Genomic DNA, 23,454 nt, shown 5'->3' with positions numbered 1-23,454 from the left:
TAGCACACGACACCTGGCCGGCCTCGGTGCACAGGTGTCGGGGACCTTACCCGTGTAGTTAGGAGGGCAGATGCACACATAGTTGTTGATCCCGTCCACGCAGGTGGCATTGTTCTCACAGTCGTTGTCCTCGCAATCGTCCGGATTGATCTCACATCGCTGGCCCTCGAAGCCCAGAGGGCAGGAGCAGCTTTGGGGATGTGCGGGGTGGGGAGGAGGGGAGCCAGGGGTCAGGGAGTGGGGAGGGGGGGTGGAGTGGCAGAAAAGAACGTTGGGGGGGGGATATAATTAGGTTTCTCTCTGGGTGGAAGTCCGAGGCAGCGGTTGGTATACCTGAAGCAGTGGGGTCCTGGGCAGGAAGACTGTTAAGGGCCTGAGAGGTCATTTCATCCAGCCCTCTGTCTCCGGGCAATATTCCATCTCCTCTGGCCATGGATGGCTGCCTGCCCCCACAACACTCCCCCAGCAGGAAGCGGTTTCCTGGAGAGAGCTGAGATTCCTCCAGCTGTCTTCCCTTGGCTCTTTTGTGGGCAGTGGTTGGCAGACAAAGAGACAAAGGGCATAACAAACATCCCCTTTGAGCGACTGTCTACCCAAGGGCGGGGGTTCTCCCCGGAGCCGGAGTAGGACGAGGTGGCCAGGATCAGGATCTGCAGCCGAGTACGGGGAGTGAGTTCTGGGTCTGCTACTTCCTGGCTTAGACCTTAGGCGAATTAATTAAATTCTGTGTCTCAGTTTCCACGTCTAGTGACTGGGGGAGTGTTATTTCCCCCCATGGTGGTTTTGTGGGGAGTAATGAGATGATACAAGCAAAAGGCTTAGGAGGGGACCTGGCACATAGAAAATGCTCAGAACATGTTAGCTAGCTTCAGTTCTAGATACTTCCCCACCTGGCCTCCTTACCCCTTCTCAGGGATGCCACTGTTCCCTGTATGTAGTGCTACTTCTGAGACCCCTCGAGCTTCTGGGGGATCAGCGGATGGGGTGGGAGGATGCTCTCCTGCCAGCACCGAGGCGCTCCGCGGAGCCTGGCCGGACACGAGCAGCAGGACGCCTTCGTTTAACCTGTCTCGGGGGCGCTACATCTCTCGGATAAAACCCTCCAGCCTCTGGCCGTCCTCTGCCCAACCTTGGTCGCATCCCAGGACTAGGCATGCAGACTAAGCCGGGACAGAGAAGCTGAGCAGAGGAGAAGGGGCACAGGTGGGAGACGAGTTTCTGATTAGATGAGCGGCAGGGACTTACTCCCCCTGCAGCCCAGCCCCCCGTCAGGGATTTGCACCCTATTCACGAACGTATGTTCCAGCTTCAGACCCAGGATTCCAGGCATTTCTCTGTTTTAGAGACTGCTCTGCTCCGGGATTTAGCTGCAAAACGAAACTGTTTGGAAGTGGATTTCTAGAATCCAACTTAGCCTTTCCTCTACTGAAAACCGTGTCACATTTTCTGTACAAGGCCGGGCATTCTCAGCCTGAGCCCTTGAGGTGCAGCAAGATGGCGCATTCCTTTTCTCTGTGAGGGACTCTGGGCGTTCATGAAAAGTGTCCTCAGAGCCAGACGGAGGGTAGGTTTTCAAAGGTCTGAAAGCATAGTGTTGCCTATTTTCCCGAAATGAGTTACCCCGGCTGTCCCCAGAGCCGTAGGATTGCACGGAAGTGGGATACGGATGGCGGGTCAGGGGACGGGCTGCTCATGCAATGCACAGAATGGGGTAAGGAGACGAAAGTCTCCTCTGCCCTCACTGGAAACCTCGGCAGGGGGTTGTCAAGGAGACTCCAAGAGCACCCAGTTAGCTGTGGGACGTCGGACAGGTCAGATCTCCTGTCATGGTCTCCTGCCCCCAGCCTTTGCTCTTTCTGTGAGCAGATAATGCATCAAGATGGGAGAAGCATCTGATGAAGAGGCGGGTGATACTTCTAGAATTCTGACACGCAAGAGGTGTTATGGGTTGAACTGCATCCCCTCAAAAAGATAGCTTAACCCCCAGCACCTCAGAACGTGACCTTATTTGGAAATAGGGTCATTGCAGATATAACTTAAAATGCAGTTACCTGGGGGAGGGTGGGCCCCTGGTCCAACATGACTGTCGTCCTTGTAAGAACATGGCCACGTGGAGACAGAGACACAGGGTGAATGCCATGTGATGATGAAGACAGAGACCACAGTGAAGCAGCTGCAAGCCAAGGCCCAAAATGGCCACCACCACTAGAAGCTAGGACGGGCCAAGGAAGGATCCTTGCCCTTCCCCTATAGGCTTCAGGGCAAGCATGGCCCTGCTGACACCTCGAGTTTGAACTTCTGGCTTCTAGAAATGTGAGAGAATACCTTCCTCTTGTTCCAGGCTACCCCTGTGTGGCACTTCGTTACGGCAGCCCTAGCAAACGGACACAGGACGGAAAAAGGGAGCAGACCTTCCCTGACAGGTGTCCCTCACTGTGCCAACCTATCAGGTGCTCGCCTAGTGAGGGAGAGTGTCGCTGCTCCTTGGGAGGTCCACACAGACTGTGCTATCCCCAGTATGTGGGCCTTGTTGCCTTAATCCTCCACCCCATTTCCCTAATCCCGTAGGTCTGGGCCCTTTTCCTTGAAAATGAAATTCTAAGAATATTTCCAGTTTATTTGAATCCCCTCAGCAACTGAGGGTGGAAACAGGATCCTTCTGCTCACCTGCAGCTCCAGAGTCGGAGACAGACCCTCAGAACGCTGGGGGGTGGGCAATGCAGAGGCAACAAGAGAGGGGACAGACAGTTGCCTGCAGGGGGCACTCTTCCCTCTTGCAGACCTCCATTCCTTGGCTGGGTGGGCAGAGCCGGGCTCTTACCCTGGAGGTATGTTTCCTGGCTGGGGCCACATGGCCACCTCCGTGAGATTTCTGTGTGGTTTCTCCTCGCCCCTGCTCCCAGTGAGAAGGTCGGAGTGGGTGGTTTGGCCGACTTCAGGCAGGAAAACAAACCTTGCCTTGAATTTCACTTTTTAAGAGCCAGAGTTTGATGGGGCTGGCTTGGCAGGTGGACACAGGGGCAGGCTGGGTTCCCTGGGGAGGAGAACTGGGAGCCCAGAGCCTGATTTCTTTCGCAGACCGCACAGCAGCCCCTGGCCAGAGTGCCTTCCATACTGGTTTGCAATCTGAGCTCTAACACATCCACGCACAGCCTGGCACTGGACACCGCTTCCTCTCCTGCCTGACCCGCTCACTCACCAGGGGTGCTAAAGGAAGCACTTCCCACCAGTCTGCTTTTGCCAGGAAAGAGGTCGGGTGGGAAGACCCAGGAATGAGTGTCAGGATATGTGGCCTAGAGCAAATCCAGCTCTGCGCCTCAGTTTCCTCATCTGTTAAATGGGGCTAGTGCCCACCTGTAAAAGGTAGCGTCACTGTGAGGGTTTAAGTGAGATACTACACGACTAGCGCGTGCCTGGCAGACAGTGAACACATAGCCTATGTCACCTGCTATTACTGGGTTTTATCACACAGAGGACGGTGGGATTACCCCGCTTTTGGCTGAGTCATCATGCCATCCTGCTCTGACTTCTGCCAGCAGCTGTCGCCTCCCTTGGTGTCCTCCTGGCTCTGGAGACAGACTCCCTGGATTCCCTGTGCCAACGCTTACTAACCATGTTACCGCGGGCCAAGGGCCGCTCCGGTCCGTGCCCTGACCTTCTTATTTGCATCACAGTAGCCCCCTTGCGACCATCTGCATCATGGGCTCAGCACAGTGCGCGCACACAGTAGGGCCGCAGGGAGCAGCTATGCTGCTTCAGACTGCCCCAGGGGTCTGCCCAGAAAGCCCTCTGAGGGAGGGAGGAAAGGCCCGCGGTGAGTGGTTACCTGAACCCATCCTTGTGGCTCTCGCTCAGGTGGCAGGTGCCTCCGTGCTGACAGGGGTTCTGGATGCAGGTGTTGATGGGCACGGTGCAGTCTTTGCCCTGAGGAGCAGAAGGGCGAGAAGCGCCGGGTTAGGGAGGCCTCAATGGCTGCCTGGACCAGGACTCCCCTTGGAGCTCCCAGCATCCTCCGGGATGAGGCCGGGCAGATGGCCACAAGCAGGCCCTGGGACCAGTCTGCTGTGTGGCTCCGAGGAAGCCAAAGGGGTCCCTCGGAGGGAGTGAGAACTCAGGAATTGGACCCCGGCTTCACTGCTTCCCAGAATTCACATCCTTTTCTCCAAACTTCGAACTGCAGGGCAAGAGCATGGGCTTGGAATACAGGAAAACCTGGTTTCACAGTCCAGCTTCATCTCTTTCTGGTTGCCTGACCATGACCTTGTGTAAGCCTTTAACCACTCCCAGCCGACCTCAGGGAGCTGTTGTGAGAATTCAACGCGGCCTTTCATATAAGGAAGTACCTGAGGTCGGTAACACACCTAGCACACAGTAGGCACTCTATACGTGCTAGCTGATGACCGTATTCGTAGCCGTACGGAGGCTTCCGTGTAATCCACAACTTGAGTAGGACAGACTAGGGCTGAAGTGTGGCCAGCAGACCTTGCCCCCATAAAGTGACAGCCCCCCAGAGATCCATCTTTGATCAGTCTGGAAGTGGGCCCGGGCGTTGCTATTTAAAGTTCTGACTCTAATGCCAGGCCAGACGGAGCACCTCTGCGACAGACAGCTGTGGGTGGGGTGGCGTCCCTCTGGAGCAGGCCCCTTGGAAGGGGGCCTTTGAGCTGCGGCGGAGCCAGCTGTGCGGCGGGTGGGGAGGGGCACATCAGGCAGAAGGCCAGTGAGGGTGAGGGCATTGCGGAGGGAGGCCAAGGCAGAGACCGTGGCCGTTAAGACCCCGCGTCCTAGGGAGCGGCCCGGTGCTTGGCCGTCGGGCTGTGGCTTCTCCTCTGGGACTGGCGCCCGGGCGCTGCATCTCAGTCCTGACCAGCAGGCCCTCGGAGGACCTGCGGGGTCGGGAAGGCACCCGCTGCATTCGTTTCTGGGCTGTGGGCTGGGTGTGGGCACTGGGCCAGGCGGGGGTGATCGCGGGAGCCCTCCTACCGCCACACCACCTGCTTGCCATCTGCCTGAGCAAATCCTCTCCCGCCTCTGCTGCTGCCAGCGCCCGGGACGGAGCGGGGCCGGGCTCCCTGGCTCCGAGGTCACTGCTGAATGGGCCTACGACCCTCCTTCTGCCTCAAACCCTGAAGCCACGGCGCCGTCTCCGGCAGCCGGGAGGCACGGCCACGTATGTCTGGCCCTCACGGCTCTCACCCCTAAGGGCTGGTCGGGGGTTTCTCGAGGGGGAGAAGGAGAATGCAGTTTGGGGTGGGATCTGGGCTTATCCTAAACCAGAGCAACACAGGATCGCTTTCAGAGAGCCATTGTGTGCGATGGAAACTGCAATCCTCATTCTCAATTTACTGAGCACATTTTCCATTCCAGGCCTCACACTAAGGGTTTTATATTCACGATCACATATAATGTTCACAACAACCCTGTGAGATTGGTATGATTGTTATTACTGCCATTTTCAGATGGCGAAGGCAGACTTGGAAAGCGGGCTAATATGTCCAAGACTGCACAGCAGTAAGCGGAAGAGGCAGCAGCTGACGCCAGACACATGCAGGCCAAAGCCGGCGCCGGGGACCGCTCTGCTGGGCCGCGCACCCTGCCCTCGCAGAGCCCGGCTCCAGACTTAGCCCGTCCGGGCGCACACTCCGCTCTGCCTGCCGTGTGCCTCGAGGGGATTGCTGGTTCTCCCTAAGCCTTGTTTTCGTTATCTGTAAAATGGGGACAATAACACCTCCCCTACGGAATGAATGATTAAAATCACATGTGTAAAAGCACCTGGCATGTAACGGTAGCACCGTAAGGAGCTCTTCAGATGGGGATGACGTCAGGGGTCTGAGGCAGGGCTGGAGGGGGTGAGCCAAAGACTCTTTCAGGCTTTGGTCGGTACTGAGTTGTTCAGGAGTGAGAGTGTGTGTATGTGTGTGAGTGTGCGCTAGACGGATGAGCCGTGAAGAGCCGGACAAGAGAACCTTGATCAGGTCAAGGCGGGGGCCTTCCCAGCCCCTGCCTGGGCTACGCTCTCTGCTCTGGGGAACTCTCAAGTATCAGGGACTCCAGGTGGGATCTCCCCTTGGGGGTGGGGTGGGGGCGATGTGGGGTTGGTGATGTCTCCTCTAGTTCCTTACGCTGAGCTCAGAAATCCAGGAGGCAGACCCCAGCTCTTGACGATGTGCTAATTGGGCCTGGAGGTGGGGATTTCTGTCACTTCCGTGTCCTTGAGAAGTAATCACCGTTGTCAATGCCTGGCTAATTAGCTCAATTCAACTCTCTTCAGCCTCACTTTGCTCGAATCTACTAGATTTATGATGCTCCTTGGTCTCTCACCTCTGTGTGTGTGTGTGAGAGAGGGAGAGAGAGAGAGAGAGGACAGACACCATGGCTGGGGCTTCTGGCTTCTTTTGAAGGAGTCTGGGAGCAGCTGTCCCCATTGGGAACCTCTTTCTGAGATGGGCCAGGAGGGCTGCTCCAGGACCCTGCTACTCAAAGTATGGTCCTTGGGCTAGTAGCACCGGCATTCCCTGAGATCTTGTTAAAAACACAGAAACTTGGGCCAGATCTAATGGGTCAGAACCTGCATTTAATAAGCTCTCCAGCGGCTTCCCGTGCACATGACAGTGTGAGGAGCGCTGTGTTGGGGACACTGAACGAGGCACATGGCTAAACGGCTGAGACAAAATGAGCCCAAACACACATCCTATTTCCCCCAGGGTTGGAATAGCTGTAAAATAGTTCTGTGAAGTGTCTACTGAATCCTGGCTCTGAGGCAGGCAAGTGCGTACAGGACCCTGTGAGTCCTCGCAGGAGCTCTCCAGTGAGTGTGTGTCTCCCAAGAGCAGGTCGGGGGGACGTGAGGCTCGGTGGGGACCAGTTACTCATGGAGTGCTGAGCGGATAGACTCTCCTGCGAGGGAGAGGTGGGCTCTGGGTTTAGCTCACGTGCTTCCCAGGCGAGCGAGCTTGCGTAAGTTATCTGATCCTTCTGGAGCTCAGTTTCTACAACTACCAAAAGAGGGTAACAGAACCTATTTCAGAGGACAAAAGGCCATGAAGTCAGGTGATGTGCTTAAGTTGCTTCACGAAGGCCTGGCATTCTAGAAGATCAGTAGCTGTTGTTAAACATCACGCAGTGGGGGCCATGCTTTTTTGGGTAATAGTGCGGCTTCCCAAGGTCACTCACATAGTCAGTGGAAAAATTGAGATAACGGGAAATAACTAGATAAATGTGAGAACACTGAGCATGGTTTTGTGGGTGTCTGCTGATTGTTGTCAACTTAGCCACTCACCCAGAACCATGACCTTAATCACTCTGCTTGGGTGGGCTCCGACCCCAGAAGAAGGGAAAGCAGGGGGAACAAGCACAGGGCCGGGGGTGGGATGCAACCCATGGTTAAGGGGCAGCTTTGGTTCAACCTGCTGCATTTTGAGGTCGAGGAACCTGAGGTGAGGAGGAGAGTAGAAGCTGTTTTAGGTCACACCGTCAGGTAGGGACAAGCTCTGGGGGTCCTGTTCCTTCCACCAGCACACCCTGCTCTTTCCTGTTCTGGAGACTCCGACAGGTCCCAAATGGCCAGGGACTCATGGTGCTTGCCAGTGGGCCATGAATGCAATGGTCAAAAGCATGGGTTCTGAACGAGTTGGTTCTGAGCTCTGAATCCCAACTGTCTCACCGACTATCCCAGTTTCCTACACTGGAAAATGAGGGTCATTTTAGGACCTGCTTAAAGGGGTATGCAAGATAATGGATGCACCTTGTTTAGTATGCTGTCGGTATGCAGTAGGCACTCAATAAATGCTGGCTGCTCATATTCTTGTTGTCATAGTCATCACCATCATCACCATCACGTACCGTCCCACCCCATCCTCCTCCTCCATGTACCCCAGCCTGTATGAGCCCAGCAGCTTCCTAAAGGTCAAAATCTCTGCTCAAATTCTTCCACAAGACATTCAGAATCTTATGAGCAGAGTCCAAACAAGTGGAATTCTCCCATAAGAGCACGGTGGTGCACTCTTTGCTCGGACACTGATGGCCAGGCCAGCTTCACAAGTGTAGCAGGAAATGTGGCAGGAAGCAGCCGGGGGCCTCAAACCCAGCTCCGGTACTTTCAGACTCAGGCTGATCTGACAGAGAAGGGAGCGAGACTCAGCATGCGAAGTGGTTTCCTCATCTTTCAGAGGGGGATGATACCGCCCGTCAAAGGCGATTATAAAACTTAGAGGAGGGAGTAAAGGCAAACGTCCAGCCGAGTGCCGGGCACACGGTCAGTGCATAAAAAGGTAACTACACGGGTATGGAACCGGGGATGGCGCACATGTACATGTCGCCTTTCTAGGAGAGCAACGGATGGTCTCTGACAATTCGGTGTCACGGGCTGAGAACCCCGGTGAGACCAGCAAGTAAGGGTGAAGTAACGAGCAGCAACGAGCCGGCTTCCCGGGTGCCTACTGAACGACTCTCCTAGGGGCACTGCCCCTGTTGTCGTACCTGTGACACCTGTCGTACCTGTCTCATAGCACACCTGGGGGATGGAGCCTGGCTTGTGGGTGGAAGGCTGAGGTGAGACCACCGGCCATCACCACACAGCAAAGCTCGAGTCCACACTTGCCCTCGGCGTAATTCCACAGCCTGTTGTCTCCACTGAATTAACACGAGAGGGTGTGAGGACCTAGGCCCGACTATGTCGTCTTCATTTCTCTACTTTGCCTGCAATGTCTGTGCGTGTGCACCCAGAGGACCTGTGGGTCTGGGGCAGTTGCTTGCGTCAGGGCTGGCTGGCTGGCTGCAAAGGGAGTCCTCTGGCTCTCCTGTGCCAGGCCTACAGGTGGCGCTCTGACACTGTCTGCCGGAGGCACAGCGGGCGCGGAAAAGCCACCAGGGAGCCCTGCTCCCCAGGGTCAGTCTGCCCCTCAAGCTGGTCCCTACACATACAAACGCCCCTGGGGACAGGAGACCTGGCGATGCCAGCTCCCTCCCACTCTGCCGCATGCTAGGCATGGGCTGGGGTGGTCTTGGAACTCCTGGTTTGCCTGCTCCCTTTGGACGGGTGCCCTGGGGAGGTGGGAAGTTGGTCCCACCTGGGGAGGGAGGTTCTGGGGAGGAGGGTTCAGCCACAGCTTTACTGACCCCAGTGAGGCAGAGCTCAGTTATCCAGGGGAAAAAGCGGGGATTTTGGAATCTTACAGCGCTAGGTCCTATCCCAACCCTACTGCTTACGAGCTTTGGGACACTGAGTCAAGCGCTTTCACCAGTCCGAGGCAGTTTCCACATCTATAGATGGCAAGTGATGAGCCTTCCTCACAGGGCGTGTTTAGAAAGCAAAGGAGGATAAAATGCCAAGCCCACTGCTGGCCATGTAGTCCATACTCTACAGATGTTAGTAGGGAGGCAGAATCACATGTTCTAGATGCTGGTGGATGAGAAGAAAGGAGGAAAAATTGTTCTGGAATTAGCCTGGATTTCTGGGAAGGGCACTCAGGAGAACTGGGATCTCCATCCCCTTATGGGCTGACCCGAGCCTGTCAACAGTGTGTTGGCTTGGGAGCCCCCAGGCCTTTCAATCTGCCATCCCTGTATCCTTCTGGAACTGGAGCCGGAGCCAGCGCTTCCAGCACTGGCCATCCCGAGGGGGAGTTGGGGAGGTGGAGGGGCGGGTCTGGAAATCCCCTTGGAGGGAAGCCAGGATAGTGAGTTCCACAGACGCCTCTGCTTGCAAGCATCTGAACTCTGAGACTTAACTTCCCCAGGTTTAGCAAGGAACATGCAAATACTACATTTCCTCCTTATCTCTGAGTGTCACGGTCAAGACTGTAGGGGTTCTCTGTGTTTTGCCAGAGCATAACACGACTGGGCAGCAGAATAGGAGGTTTACTGGCAAATACCACTCTGGAGTGACCTGCAAAATGGAGTTCTCCAGGCCGCCCTGGGAGAAGGGAGGGTCAGCAGGGCACAGGGCCCCTCCTTGGGCCATGGAGGGTGGGGGCGAGGCTCCCTGTCTTACCTTGTAGCCATAGGGGCAGGTGCAGCGGTACAGCTCCACGGGATCCTGGCTGCACGTCCCGTTGTTCTTGCACGGGCTGGAGACGCAGCCATTGCACTTGGCCACAATGTTGATGTCCACTGGCCCTGGACAGCAAAACCAGGATGTTGGTAGCAGGTCACGGTCACCCCTCCCTCCCGTCCCCTCCTCTCTGGCCCTATCCTCAGCCAGCTGCCAGCTCCTCCCCATCTCTACACACAGAGGGCAATTGGCCCTCCCCAGCCAGTACCATCCAGTCTAGCTAGAGACCCATTAATGCAGCCGTTGTCCAGTGAGGAAAAAATCACAGTGGGACATCATTCAGAAGCACTTCTGCAGTCAAATCAATTACTATAATTAGCCTGATCCGATTTTGGAGCTAATCTACAAACAATGTACCATAATTAGAAACCCCTTGTGTATCTTTTTATGTTCTGGGAGCTCTGGGCCCAGGCTCCATTTGGACCTCCCATTCCTCTGCCCCCAAACACTCCTCCCCATGGAATAGTTCATGCTAGGCGAAGGAGGGCATGGTGCCTGGGCCAAAGGAAGTCCTCCTTGTGGAACCCTTGAATTGGCAAGAGGAAGGAAGAAGTGATGCCAAAACACACAGCAATGAGGTCAATGATGGATGGCAAACTGTGCTCGGGCACACGCTGCCTCTATGACAGTTCTGTGTCCTGTTCTCTTCAGCTGTAAGGGCTGGAGGGGTGGCCGTCATGGTCCCTGCACCGAGCTTTGGAGATTGGGTTAAGATTGACCCCAGGGAGAGTCTGACCATTTGACGTTAGGGGAAACAGAAAGAATGGCCCCATGGAGAGTCTTGGCTAGCTGGGTCAACCCCCAGCTTCACATTGGACAAGGGACACTATCTGTCCTGGTTTGCTACAGACTGCGGGGATTCCCAGGATGCAGAACTTGCAGTGCAAAAACCAGGACAGTCCCAGCCAAACTGGGACGAACTGGTCACCTTACAGGAGAACCAGCCAAGATGCTTTTAAATATCCCCAGCACTCCCAGGCTGGACCCCACACCGATTTAATTTAAAACCTGGAGTGTGGGGCCCAGGCACCAGTAGAAAGCTGCTCAAGTGATTCCAGAATGTGCGGCTAAGATTGAGAACCGCTGGTTTAGAGCGAGCTGGGCCTCTTTAGCATCAATCAAGTCAGATGTTTTGGAAGCAGGAGGAGGAAAATGAAAAATTAGCTTAAAACCAAGGGAATGTTTTCCTGCTTTGAGCAAAACTGTGAGACACATGCAGTTTATAGGGTAATCAAAATATATGTAAATCAAATTCAAGGCTCTAAGACATGAGCAAAGGACATCAACAGACAACTATATAATACAAATGGAAAGTAAATTTTTGAAAAAAAATTTAGTTTTCCCAATAATCAAAGAAAGACAAAATAGGAGATAAAATTTTTTCAAACCTCTCTAATTAGCAATGAGATGAAATGAGATAAAATAATGCAAGAGTCTGGTGAAAAATGCACTCAAGTGATGCTATCTGGGGCCTAAAATGGCTTATAACCCTTTTTAGAAACCAGTTGGCAAGATGTGTGAAGACCTCAAAGATGATCATATACTTTGGCTCCGTAGTTTCTGTTCTCTGAATCTTCTCTAAGGATATAATTTTATTTATTTATGTTTTTAGAGGGAGGGGGGAAGAGAGAGAGAACTGGAGAGAGCGAGCGAGTGGGGGGAGGGGCAAAGGGAGAGAGAAAGAATCCCAATCAGACTCTGTGCTGAGTGCGGAGCCCCATTTCGGGGCTCGATCTCACAACCCTGAGCCGAGCCCAGGTGCCTGAACCCACTGAGCCACCCAGGCGCCCCTAAGGATATAATTTCAAATAGAGAAAGACCTATATGCACCAGTGGTAAGAAAACAATTGGAAACACCCAGTAAATACTAACAGTTCAGAACCAGGAACTGGTTAAAGAAGTTATGGCAGAATATTAAGACCTGGAAGCCTCCTAAGAGAAGTCTTGAGAAGTCACTTAATCTTGGTAAACCTCAGCTTTCTCATTTTTAAAAATAAGGGCAATACTTAAGTCTACAGAGAGTGTAGGGGAATTAAATAAATTAATACTTGGAAAGTGAGAATTAAATGAAATAACACAAAAAAAAGTGCTTAACATCATGCCCAGCACATAAGAACTCGGTAGCAGTTTGTTATCATAATGATGGAGTCGATTAAAATCTCATGTACCAAAAGCTTGCTGTAGTAAAAATGGGAAGATGCTTATGCCTTAAGAATGTTGGGTAAAGAAACGCAGGCTAAAGATTTTTCTCTATGCAAAACTACGTAGAGAAAGAAGTCGGGGAGGAACACGTAGAGAACGAGCATAGGGACTGGGAGGAGCGATGACAAAGCATCTGAGTCTCTCTGTGTGGCCCATGGAAGAGACGGCGCCATGGCTGCAGAAGTCACTCTGTTGAGATGCCCAGCTCTGACGGGCCGCTGGAGACAGAGAGCAGACCCCTGGAGGGGCAGGGGACAGTCGGCAGGTACCTTTGCACTGGAATCGGTGGGTGGGGGTGGTGAGCAGGAGTCTGTCGGCCATGGACTCGGGACTACTGCAACGGGCGATGCCAGGCTCCTTGTACCCCGCCTTCACCCACTCTGACAGCCAGCGCAGACCGCAGTCACAGTGGAGCGGATTGGTCCCCAGCGCCCTAGGGGGCAGAGTAGGAAGTCAGGGCCCGCTGCTCAGCTTGGCCCATAGGCTCCATGGAAAGACAGAATCTTCAGACGCTGGCTAGATTAGGGGGGTCTGACATGAGGACCAGTGGAGAAGCAGTTTTCACTGGGGCAAGGTCAGTGACTCCAGATAGCACTTCCAATCCCTCCAGATGTTTCCACCCCGCCTGAGGCCCTCCTACCTCTGAGGTTTTGCTCTCAGCTACCATGCTAAGATTCAATCCTCTCAACTCAACCCCAATCCTAGCCCTTCCAGGATGCTTCTGAAACTTTGCCATTGGAGGGTCCACTGAAGGACCCTTGCCCTACTGGAGGGTCCACTGAAGGATGTGCTCTGCAGAGAAGGTTCTGATACACAGCAACCTAGGGAGAAGCTTCAGACCACGGAAAGGACTCAGAACGTGCCGCCCCTCGATATGCTGCTTTGGCATATTGACGATTTTGAGCTAAAGGTACTTGAGAAATGGCAGATGCAGGAGGGGCTCTCTGAGCTCCCTCTTTCTACCTCAAAGCAAGTCATAAAGTTTCCCTTGAGAAAGATGCCATCTCTGCACCAAAAAGAGAATATTCTTATCACTAGAGACTGGGAGTCAATGCCAAGATGGACCCGTACAAACAAACCTGCTCAAATAACCCTGATCTTCCAACAGTCCCTCCACGTATTTCCTAGCCACTCCCCACAACGGACTGCCCCAGCCCAAGGCCCTTTGTCTTGTCCCATCCCCACAATTTATCATTCTTTGTATAAAAACAAACGTAGGTAAGCTTTTGGGCCCGATGGCTTCTTTGGGTCTTCATTTTCCATTTGAAGACTCCCATGTACACATAAAAATACCAAATACATTTGTATGCTTTTCTGCTGTTGCTCTGTCTTATGTCCGTCTCATTCTTAGACCAACCACAGGACCTAAGGGGGTAGAAGCTGACTACACCAGTCAGCTTAAAAATGCACAGGAGCGGGCGACGGCATGGGCTAGGTGCAGACTTCTGCACTGGGCTGTCCACACAGAAGTATAAGAACTGTTGCTTATTTAAGAAATCATATCCTTTAGCATTTTTATTTCTTGACTGTTTTATAAGGTGCATACATAATGTATCAGTATCGCAGCATACACATGCGATATGAAAATAATTAAATATGCAGAGTTGGTATACAGACTCAACAATGGGCACTGGTGGAGGTATGTAACAGCTCATATGTACAGACCTCGGTCTCCCCTGCGTAAAATGGGGAGGGAGCACCTCACGCGGAGTGGTAGCAAGTATGTGCGAGTCCAGGTGAACCTGGATTTGAACCAGGGCTCTGCTGCTTACTCGCTGTGCAGCCCTTGGACAACGTCTTTAGTTCTTCTCAATTTAAGCTTCACTGTGTATAATAAGGGGAAAAAAATGCTTTATTGCTGTAAGAAGTAAATGAGGTAATTCATCGAAAGTGCTTATCACACAGTAAGAGTTTTATGTTAGTTCTTATTAAACATTTACATTGTTTACATGACTGATGACACCTCTGAGGACACACGAGGTGCGTCGTGTGGGTACGTTTTCCTAGGACATGCTCTGTGCGTACGGAAAGAACATGTACTGGAATGGGAACAGGGACGGCGTGCTCCCTGGTACGATCGTGGTGCTCCGCCTGGACTGGATCCACACCAAGGAGAAGTGTGGCTACTTACAGATGGGAAAGAGACGTCAGGTCACTGAAGGAGCCTTCGGGAATGCTGGAAACATCGTTGCCGTGGAGGGTCCTGAAGCGGAAGCACAGGTCAGACGTTAAGCCCCCGTTACGGTTCTGAGCTCAGCATGCCCTTGGGGTCCCAGGCTGGCCCCGACGCCCCTCGGTTGTGCTCAGCGGGAGGTGCCTCCCCCTCTGCGGCAGGTGTGTGCCTGTTTCCATGCCCAGCTCTGCAGTGTGGACGTTGGGGGTAGAGTGTTTGGGAAAGAAGAGGATGGAGGTTTGAATCTGACAGGCCCAGGATGGAATGAGAAACCAGTCGCTTTTAGCTGTGGAGCACTGGGTACGTTAACTTTACTCTTCTGAGCCTCGGTTTTTGCACCTGAAACATGGGGAGAGAGATGTCTACCTAAGGAGGCACTGGAGACATACTGTGAAGAACTGTGGCCAAGACTGAGTTTTAGAGCCAGACTGCTTGCCTTCAAATCCTGACTCTGCCACTTACCAGCTGTGTGACTCTGGCCAAAGTTATTTACCTCTCTGTGCCTCCGTTTCCTATTGGAAAACGGGAATGAAAGTAAACAGATTTGTCACAGAAGGTGGTTGTGGGTGTATTAATCCATATAAAGTCTAGCATTTTCTATGTGCTAAATGACCAAACATGATTCATATTTGTGAAAGGGTCTTGAAGAATGGCTGGTACAGATCAATAAATTAGTTCTCTTCATAGTCACCTAGACAGATTTTGGGGAGATTGAGAAATGTTATGAATCCCAGCTCAGGTGATAGAGGGAGGGGGGTGCTCAGGTCCTGGAGAGATTCCGTGGAGCCGGACACTCATGCATGGGGAAGGGTTTGGTGTCAGCCCTGACGTATATGTATCTGGTGCCTGTGTGCCTCCAAGGGCATTTTCTGACAGCATGTCCAATGGGCCAGGCGACCTGCTTGGTATTAATCATACCTCTCTGCACCCTGTGCTACAGGAGCTGGGAGCTAGTCTCACTTGCCGAGTGCTGGCATACACCGCACTTTTAATAAATGCCTGCAGAATAGGTCCACGAGAAAAACCAAATGAACATTGCTCCAGTGCTCCAGTAACAACACTAGTAATCTCACAATTCATGGATTATACCCTCCTTTGAAGGACTAATCATCAATCGCATACAAAAAGTCCCCACACCAATGACTCAGTTTGGGACTGGCCGGTGAAAGGCACAGTGGGTGAAATTCACAGACACTCACAGGCTCCTCTTGTGACTACTGCACACCGTCCCCTGGGCTGTGAAGGAGCCTTAGTAAAACCAAGGGGCGAGGAGAGTTGACTGGGAAGTGTAAACAGGATAATAACTAATGAATCTGCCCTTTTGTTTTCCTTTTAGCTGGTGTTAGCCTGCCTGAGTTTTGAGCTGAAATACAGACAGGAGCTTAATTACATTTAATGCAGAGCAGAGGCTCTCCAACAGACTGAGTGCTGGAGGTAACGCACTGGCAGATTTCTGAGACCCATTCTCGGGCTCCGATTCTGTGGGTCTTGGGCAGGGGATTGGGGGGGCCGAGAGGCTGCATTTCTAACCAGCTCCCAGGCGATGCTCATGCTTTCGGTCCCCCGAACCACATTTAGCTGCCCTAGATTGTTACCCTCATCAGCTTGAGCTCCTTCCCCTTCCTTCTCCCCAGGATAGCAGGAAGAAGGGAACCAGTCCTCCAAAGAGTGTTGGCGGTAGCTTCTCACCTCCCCAGATAAGAAGGGACTAGAAGCACTTCCTAACATTTATCAGTATCATTTAGTCTCGAATGCATGTGGTTATTTCTGAATCACACCGGCTCCTGCCTGCTATTAGCCTGGATGACTTCATGGCTGCTTGCTGTTTGGCAAATGCACCCAGCCCCGTTGTTAATCATTTCCGAATGAGGCCTGGGCCCCTGGAGAGGCACGAAGCCCTAATTTAAAAACACCAAATGACCCAAAGGCAGCTTTGGCGCTGTGACTCCTGCAAGTCATGCTCCCATTTATTATGAGTTGAGCCGCTGCGATCTCCATAAACTGCAGAGTAACGGGGCTGTAATTTACTGGGACAGCGCTGAAGAAATCTGCCTACACTGCAGGTTCTCGCTCCCGGTTTGGCCCCCAAAGACAGACTCTTGCCTGTCCAGCCACCATCCTCAGGGTTGCCAGGGAAGTGGGACAAATTTCCCTTCCAGGAAGCACGATCCACCTGCCCGCCCCCCTCCAACCCCTGCTTTCCTCCCCTTTCCCTGACACCTCCTGGGGGCTGCAACTCTGAACTTGGAATGACTCATCTTCAAGTGCCCGGGACTCCTTTTCCCCTGCTGACTCCTAGGTGTTAAAGTAAACTTGGGCATTTTGGGGCGTGGATGAGGGCACCACTAGGAGTAACACGAAAGCAGAACAACCTCACGTCAGCTCTGGGTTGCCTGAGCCTCGGGGCTCCGGACCCCCAGGTGCTCCACGGTGTGTGCACACGGTACAGGTGCTCACGGTTTGTGCGACAGATGGCAGGCACGACCGTCATCCCCGATGTGGATTGCGGTGGGTGCGCGGATTCTCTTCTGAGCAGGCTAGGTCACTCGCAGGTGACCTGGGGGTTCAGGTCTGGATCAGGCTGCCTGGGTGTGAGTCTCTGTTCTGATCGTCGCTGGCTGTGTGATTATCTGATTCAACAGACTTAGTCTTTCTGTGCTTTAGTTTTCTTATCTCTAAAATGGAGGCGTTCTTAGGATCCACTTGCAGTAGCTATCTTTTTAGGGGTGGGGGGTGATTGGCATCAACTCTTTTCAGAAACAGTTCCTCCATTTTCCATGGGGGAGTCACACTTCCCCACCTCTCAGTCCAACTGGTTTGGCCTCAAGGGCAGAACTATGGCCCAGGTCAGCGTCAGCCCAGAGTCACTGAGAGTGGTTTGAGGCTGAGTATGTGACCTAAGTGGACCAATGCCAGATGCTTCTGGGGCTTTTTCTGGAGCTATTAGGACAGAAACAGTTTCAGGCTGAGGAGCAGAAAGCAGCACATTTCTGATAGTGCCCTCGGAGCACCTGCATCGGCCCTAAATGTAGCATCTACTACGGACTCTCTCAGTTACCTGCATTGATAAATTCTCTTCCTGCTTAGGGTGGTTTGAACGGATTTTCTCCTCCTTTAGTCAGGAAGGGATCTAACACACTGTTTCCTAAGCTAGTTGCAAAGATTAAAAGATACAATGCAAGTGGTTCAGACGGCGCAGGACTGAGTGCAGGGCCTGCCCGGGATGCGGACTTGCTCATGTGAGCTGCGATTACGGCCAGCATCGTCATGACTCCTTGCCCCTCCAGGCTCCAGCATGTGTTTGGGGGCCAGTCCTACGTTCCCCCACACAGTGGAAGCCTGAAGCTCTGCAGCCTTACATTGCAAAGACAGTAGTGAGTCCTCTGACAGATTCCCAGACGGGAGAAGAGACACACTGGGTCTCAGCAGAGTGACCCTGGGCCCGTCACCTTCCGGCCCGTGTGTCTTCCCACCACAGTCTTTAGTTCTCATTAGAGGACTCTCTGGGCCATGTCCCTCCAATTCTCAAGGAAAGTCTGAAATGGGCGGCAAGGAAAAGAGAGAACTTCTGGCTGGAAAGGATTGAATGTGGTGGAAAGAGCACTGCGCTGGGAGCCAGGAGCCAGCTTCCCACCCCACTTCTGCTGCTGCTCTCTGATTAGTCTACAGCACTGCTCCTGTCGCTCCTTGGGGGTCCCCATGCACATGCCCTTCCTTCAGGGGCTCTGTCTAGGGAATTTATATTCTCCCTGCCTAGAATATTCTCTACTCTCCTCACACATAGGTAACTCCCACTGGCTTCTCAGACTCAGCCTTGGGAGTAGTGATTCAGAGAGCAAATGGTCTTGGGTTCAAATCCCAACTGTATTCTCTACTGGTTTTGTCACTTTGGCAAAGTGACTCAACGTGGCTGAGCCTCTGTTCCCTGGTCTGGGGGATGGGGATAGTAGTGGTACATTCTACAGAGGGTTGATATGAAAAGTGGAGGTGATAATTAACTAAAGCCTGTAGCCCAGTGTGTAGTACCCAGACAAGGTTTGATAACTGTCAGCAGTGATTATTTTCCTCCCAGAAAGCCTTTTCAATGTATTGCCAAAACTGGGTGCCGTGTATTCCTGTGGCTCTCTCCCAGGTGCCACTGTGTGGAGCAGAAGCTTGTCTACTTGTCTGTTTCCCTTCTAGACCCTCAGCTGAGGACAGGAACTGTGTTTCATTATTCTCCTCTCTGGTGCTTAGCAGAGCATTTAACTCATAGTAGGCATTTAGGAAAAGAGGAAGAAGAGAATGTGGGCAAGTCACTAAGCCTTACTGAATCTGTCTCCTTATAAACGAGAGGTTTGGGTAGGATCATTTATTTTTTAAAAAAGATTTTATTTATTTGAGGGAGAGAGAGAGAATGAGCAGGAAGAGGGGCAGAGGGACAAGAGGGACTAGCAGACTCCCTGTTACACTCCCTGCTGAGTGGGAGCCTGATGTGAGGCTTAATCCTAGGACGCTGAGATCATGACCTGAGCTGAAGTTGGACACTTAACTCACTGAGCCTCAGGTTAGACTAATTTCTGAGACTCAATTCCCATTTCTAAAATTCAAAATTAATTTTATTTTTTGGTAGCACCAAAGGGCCAAACCAGGACCAGGGTGTGGAGGTCATAAGAAATCACCCTTTGACTCACCAGAATTGTCTAATGTTCAACAGCCGGTCAAAAACGGAGTGGGGCTGGGGCGCCTGGGTGACTCAGTCAGTTAAGCATCTGCCTTAGGCTCTGGTCATGATCCCAGGGTCCTGGGATCGAGCCCTGAGTTGGGCTCCATGCTCTTTGGGGAGCATGCTTCTCCCTCTCCCTCTGCCTCTCCCCTGGCTTGTGCTCTCTCACTCTCTCTCTCAAATAAATAAAGAAAATCTTAAAAAAAAAAAAAAAGGAGTGGGGGTGGGGTGCCTGAGTGGTACAATTGGTTAAGCATCTGACTCCTGATTTTGGCTCAGGTCATGATCTCAGGGTCTCAAGATCAAGCCCGGTGTCAGGCTCTGTGCTGGGTATGGAGTCTGCTTAAGATTCTATCTCTCCCTCTGCCCCTACCCCCGGTATAAATAAATAAATATTTATAATAAATATTATAAGCAAATATTTATTATAAATAAATATTATATAAATATTACATATATTATGTAAATATATTATTTTATATAAATTATTATATATTATATAAATATTACATATATATATATAATGGAGTGGGGCTATCTGAGAAGGGAGCAAGCTCCTGGTCTCTAAAGGTAATCAAGCAAAGGGCAATGGAGCCCTTTGCAGAGACGCTGTAGGGAGGACCCATGCAATGGGTAGAGCAGAGATGAACAGTCCCATGTACGTAAATAGCAAGCACTGCCTTCCTTCAGGGACGAGGGGCTAAAAATACTGAGGATGATGAACGATAATCCCACTCCCTCCCTGATGAGCACACACGAAACAGCCATCCCAGAGCTAACTGATTCCAGGTGGCCCTCTTGCGGCTGGGGAGTGACAGTTGGGACCACACACACACATGCACACAAGGCATGTAGCTCAGTGTGGGGCAAAGATCAGGGAACGTACAGATCCCTGAAGAAGAACTAGAACGTCCAGGAGCGTGTTCTCTTCTAGCTATTTTTAGATCAGGAGCGAACTAGGAAAAGCACGTTTTCAACTCTCCTGTCTCAGAAATGTATTCATATCCACCCACCAGTGTGCGTGCACGCACGCGCACACACACACACACACACACACACTTACTCTTAAATTGCCAGGTCTTTCTAGAATACTTTTTGGCCTTTGTCTTTGGCTAAACCTGCTGTTCCTTCTCTCCCCCACCCCAAACAGCCAGCAGCCCTGGATCTCTGGTCATTTCTGAAATTTTCATCAACGTAATGAAACCGTTGAGAAATGAGAAGACACAAATGCTCGAATGCAGTTGTAGATATTACAGCTGCTGCTTTCACAAACGCCTGCCTCTTCCCCTCACCCTCTAAAGTGTGAATATGCTATTATATTCGTTCATCTTTAACCCTGCTTTCATTACAGGAACAACTTCACATCAGCAGTTAGCGATCAATGATTTTTTTCATTTGTTTAGGTTCCCCTATAGCCCTTCTTCATAGTTGTAAATGTATGCAGGTTATAATTGTAACATACACACCAATTAGGTTTACTTTTCCACACAAGGCTATGTGGTGAACACTTCCCCGCACTGCTACCTTGTTTTCGTCTTAACCTCTTTTAATAACTGCCCTTCATTGACCGCCTGCATTATGCTTTTCCTTAAACATTTCCCCACCGTGGTGCTTGTAGGTACTATTTAAAATGTAGGTTAAAAATAACAGAGCAACCAAGATCTTAATGCAGAGAACCTTTCCCTCATATTGGATTATTCTTTAGCATAAATTCCTAGCTGTGCAATTACTGGCGAAAAGGATACAAATATCATAAAAGAAACATCGTCCATAAACATTTTTATTTTTCCTGAATTGGCCTTTATGCAGAAAATGGTTGCTCCCCACTGAGGTAGACAGTTGCAACGAGGGCCTCTAAGACCACTTATTATCTATGAGATCCCATGACTCTAAAATGATGATGCCATAAGCCTACTAATCCTTAATTCAAGAAGCAAGCAGAAGCATGTGCTATGTTGCTATGTGCGCCCAATGAACGAATGAGAGCAGTCTGGAGTGGGACAGACGAGGTGCTTAGGGAGCAGGAAACCCCAGTGATGTTCCCACTGCCACTGTGGGAGACCAGACAAATGGACAGGCAAGCATTCTCGTCTCCCTCCCTTTCCCGTGCTGGGTTGCCCCACCAGAACCACTCGAATTATAAATGTAGGCACACAGGTCCCATGAGAATTGGCAGGCCCCAGCCCCTGGCAGCAAACCCATGCGGAGAACTGGAAGACCAGGATGGGAGACAATATGCTGGGATCGAGGGGGGACAGTGGGAAGTGGGAGGGAGCAGCAGGTCCAGCCCTAGCCCTGGCCCTGGCCAATGACATGAGCGCATCTCCCGGTGTGTTCAACTGGAAACAGGGAAATGGTTCTGCTGATGTTTCCATTCTCGAACTCCCCAGAGAAGGTGGATAATAAATAAGTGACAGTAACAGATTGCACACTGTCAGCGCGGGCACTTCTTTGCCCCGAGAGAATTGATTTTTAATAACAGCGCAGATGACACGTGGCGGGAGTTGTCGCTGACACCAGTGTTTTGTGGGCTTCAATAAATCACATCAGCCTGGAGGCTCTGGAATGGATGGGCTCATCGGGCGTTGTTTGCTGATTGCTACTGGGTCCTGAGAAGGGTCCCAGGGCTCTGAGTCAGGAGGCTGGATGGTGCAGCCTCCTGACTGCTGGCTTTGGGGCCAGTTACAACCTGGACCTCAGTTTTCCCATCTTTAAAACGGGCATAATCCCCTCAATCTCAAAGCACTATCGCAAAGGGTTATATAAGGCAATGGCCATGGAAAGTGGCATTTCTGTCCTCATGGGACTATTATTCAAAGGATTCTCCTTTGCCAACAAATATGTACAATGACAAGGCCCAAAGATCAGGTGACAACAGGGCCCAGGGGTGGGGGTGGTACAGTGAGGTACCATTCCTGCTTTTGTAAGATAATAACAGATACCCGTAGTAACAAGTGAGCATTTATGAAGCGTTTACCCTGGGCCCGAGCTGTGCTAAATGCTGTAGATACAGAATCGCATTAATCGTCATAAAACCCTGTGAGGTAATTACCACCTGGATTTCACAGAAGACACACAGCTAGGGAGGGGCAGAGCCACGCTTGCAAAGCAGGTAGGCTCCGTGGCCATCTGGTCTTTGCTGGGAGCTCCCTGCCTCAGTGGGCTGCCCTCTACCCTGTGTAGGACAGGGCGAGGCGGGTGTCATATGGTGAGAAGGGCAGCGTCGGGGGGGAGTGCGGGCAGGTGTGGAGGCTGCAGACGCCAGAACCCTGTCTAAAGGGGCAGGGCTGCTCAGCCTTGTAAGAATGTAGATGGGAGCCCTGGAATGGCCACATCTGTCCATTTTCCAAGAGAGATTAGAAATTAGGATTTGTAGGAGAAGGCTTCTGATGTCGAACTGTTAGCAACTTATTAAAACTTTGTTATTTTGAAAAGATACTCTGTGAGCTGACTCTACCATGGCTAAGGCATAGCTGTCTGTGAGCCGAACCAGGTCTCCGGGCTTCTAGCCTGTGACCTCTGATACACACATTTGGTTTCCTCGCAGAGGTTCACAGTGTTCACACTGTCCCTCTAAAGCCAGAGGGACCAACAGCGCTGTACCCTCGACACAGCGGCCACAAGCCGCGCACGGGGCTCTCCTCGGGTGCAGAACACAACTGCACGGGCTAAGCCTCACCAGGGAGGCGCGAGTGATCTCACTGGGCACAAAGAGCGGAAACGCAGGGCGCTTTGCGATCTGCTCCAGGTCCACCAGGGCCAGCGGGCTGGCTCGGCCCCCACCCCGCCCCCGCGCCACTGGGCCTGGAGCAGTGCCGGCCGGGGAGGCGGTGGGGCGAGCGGGCGCGCTCGGTACTGCCCACTGTGCCCGATGGAGCACGAGCGGCAGTCGGGGCTCCGGGGTACTCACAGCACTCGGAGAGACCGCAGGCCGTCGAAGGCGTGGACGGGGATGCACCGGAGCCGGTTGTAACTCAGGATCCTGCGGAAGAGGACGCATGCGCGCTCTTGGCCATTGCTATTCCCAGCTACTTACGGCTGCACTGGCCACTCTGCGGACCAGGCAAAGCAAATGGCTTCTTCATCTTCTTAATTTTAAGATATTGACCAAAAACATCCCGATAATAAAGGGAAGAGAAACACCTTCCACCACTCCAGAAAGTTCACTGGCTTTGTCTCCCCAGCTTCCTCTTGTGTTCCACAGCAGGCTGGCCGCCTAACCAGCTTTGCCGTCACCTCCCTTCATCGTCAAATGGTCAGTGCTGGCAAGGTGCCGAGCTAATGGGAAATAAATGGATCTGAGCAAAATATAATTGTGTAGGG

General features: G+C 52.0%; 1 protein-coding gene across 1 annotated transcript in view; it reads right to left on the bottom strand.

Moving 5' to 3' along the window:
* SLIT3 (slit guidance ligand 3) overlaps nt 1-23,454 on the bottom strand; it is a 584,433-nt gene that overhangs the window by 22,895 nt on the left and 538,084 nt on the right. The window contains exons 23-28 of the mRNA XM_040630315.1: nt 23,042-23,113; nt 14,385-14,456; nt 12,523-12,686; nt 9,992-10,116; nt 3,827-3,924; nt 51-190 (exon numbers count right to left, since the gene is read on the bottom strand). Of these exons, the coding sequence (XP_040486249.1) occupies nt 51-190; nt 3,827-3,924; nt 9,992-10,116; nt 12,523-12,686; nt 14,385-14,456; nt 23,042-23,113 (671 nt within the window). The remainder of the gene's footprint in view (nt 1-50; nt 191-3,826; nt 3,925-9,991; nt 10,117-12,522; nt 12,687-14,384; nt 14,457-23,041; nt 23,114-23,454) is intronic.

Source organism: Ursus maritimus, unplaced genomic scaffold, assembly GCF_017311325.1.
Source record: "Ursus maritimus isolate PB19 unplaced genomic scaffold, ASM1731132v1 scaffold_15, whole genome shotgun sequence".
Classification (NCBI taxonomy): Eukaryota; Metazoa; Chordata; class Mammalia; order Carnivora; family Ursidae; genus Ursus; species Ursus maritimus.
Note: the sequence above shows the minus strand (reverse complement) of the source record. Positions and strands in the feature narration are given on the sequence as shown.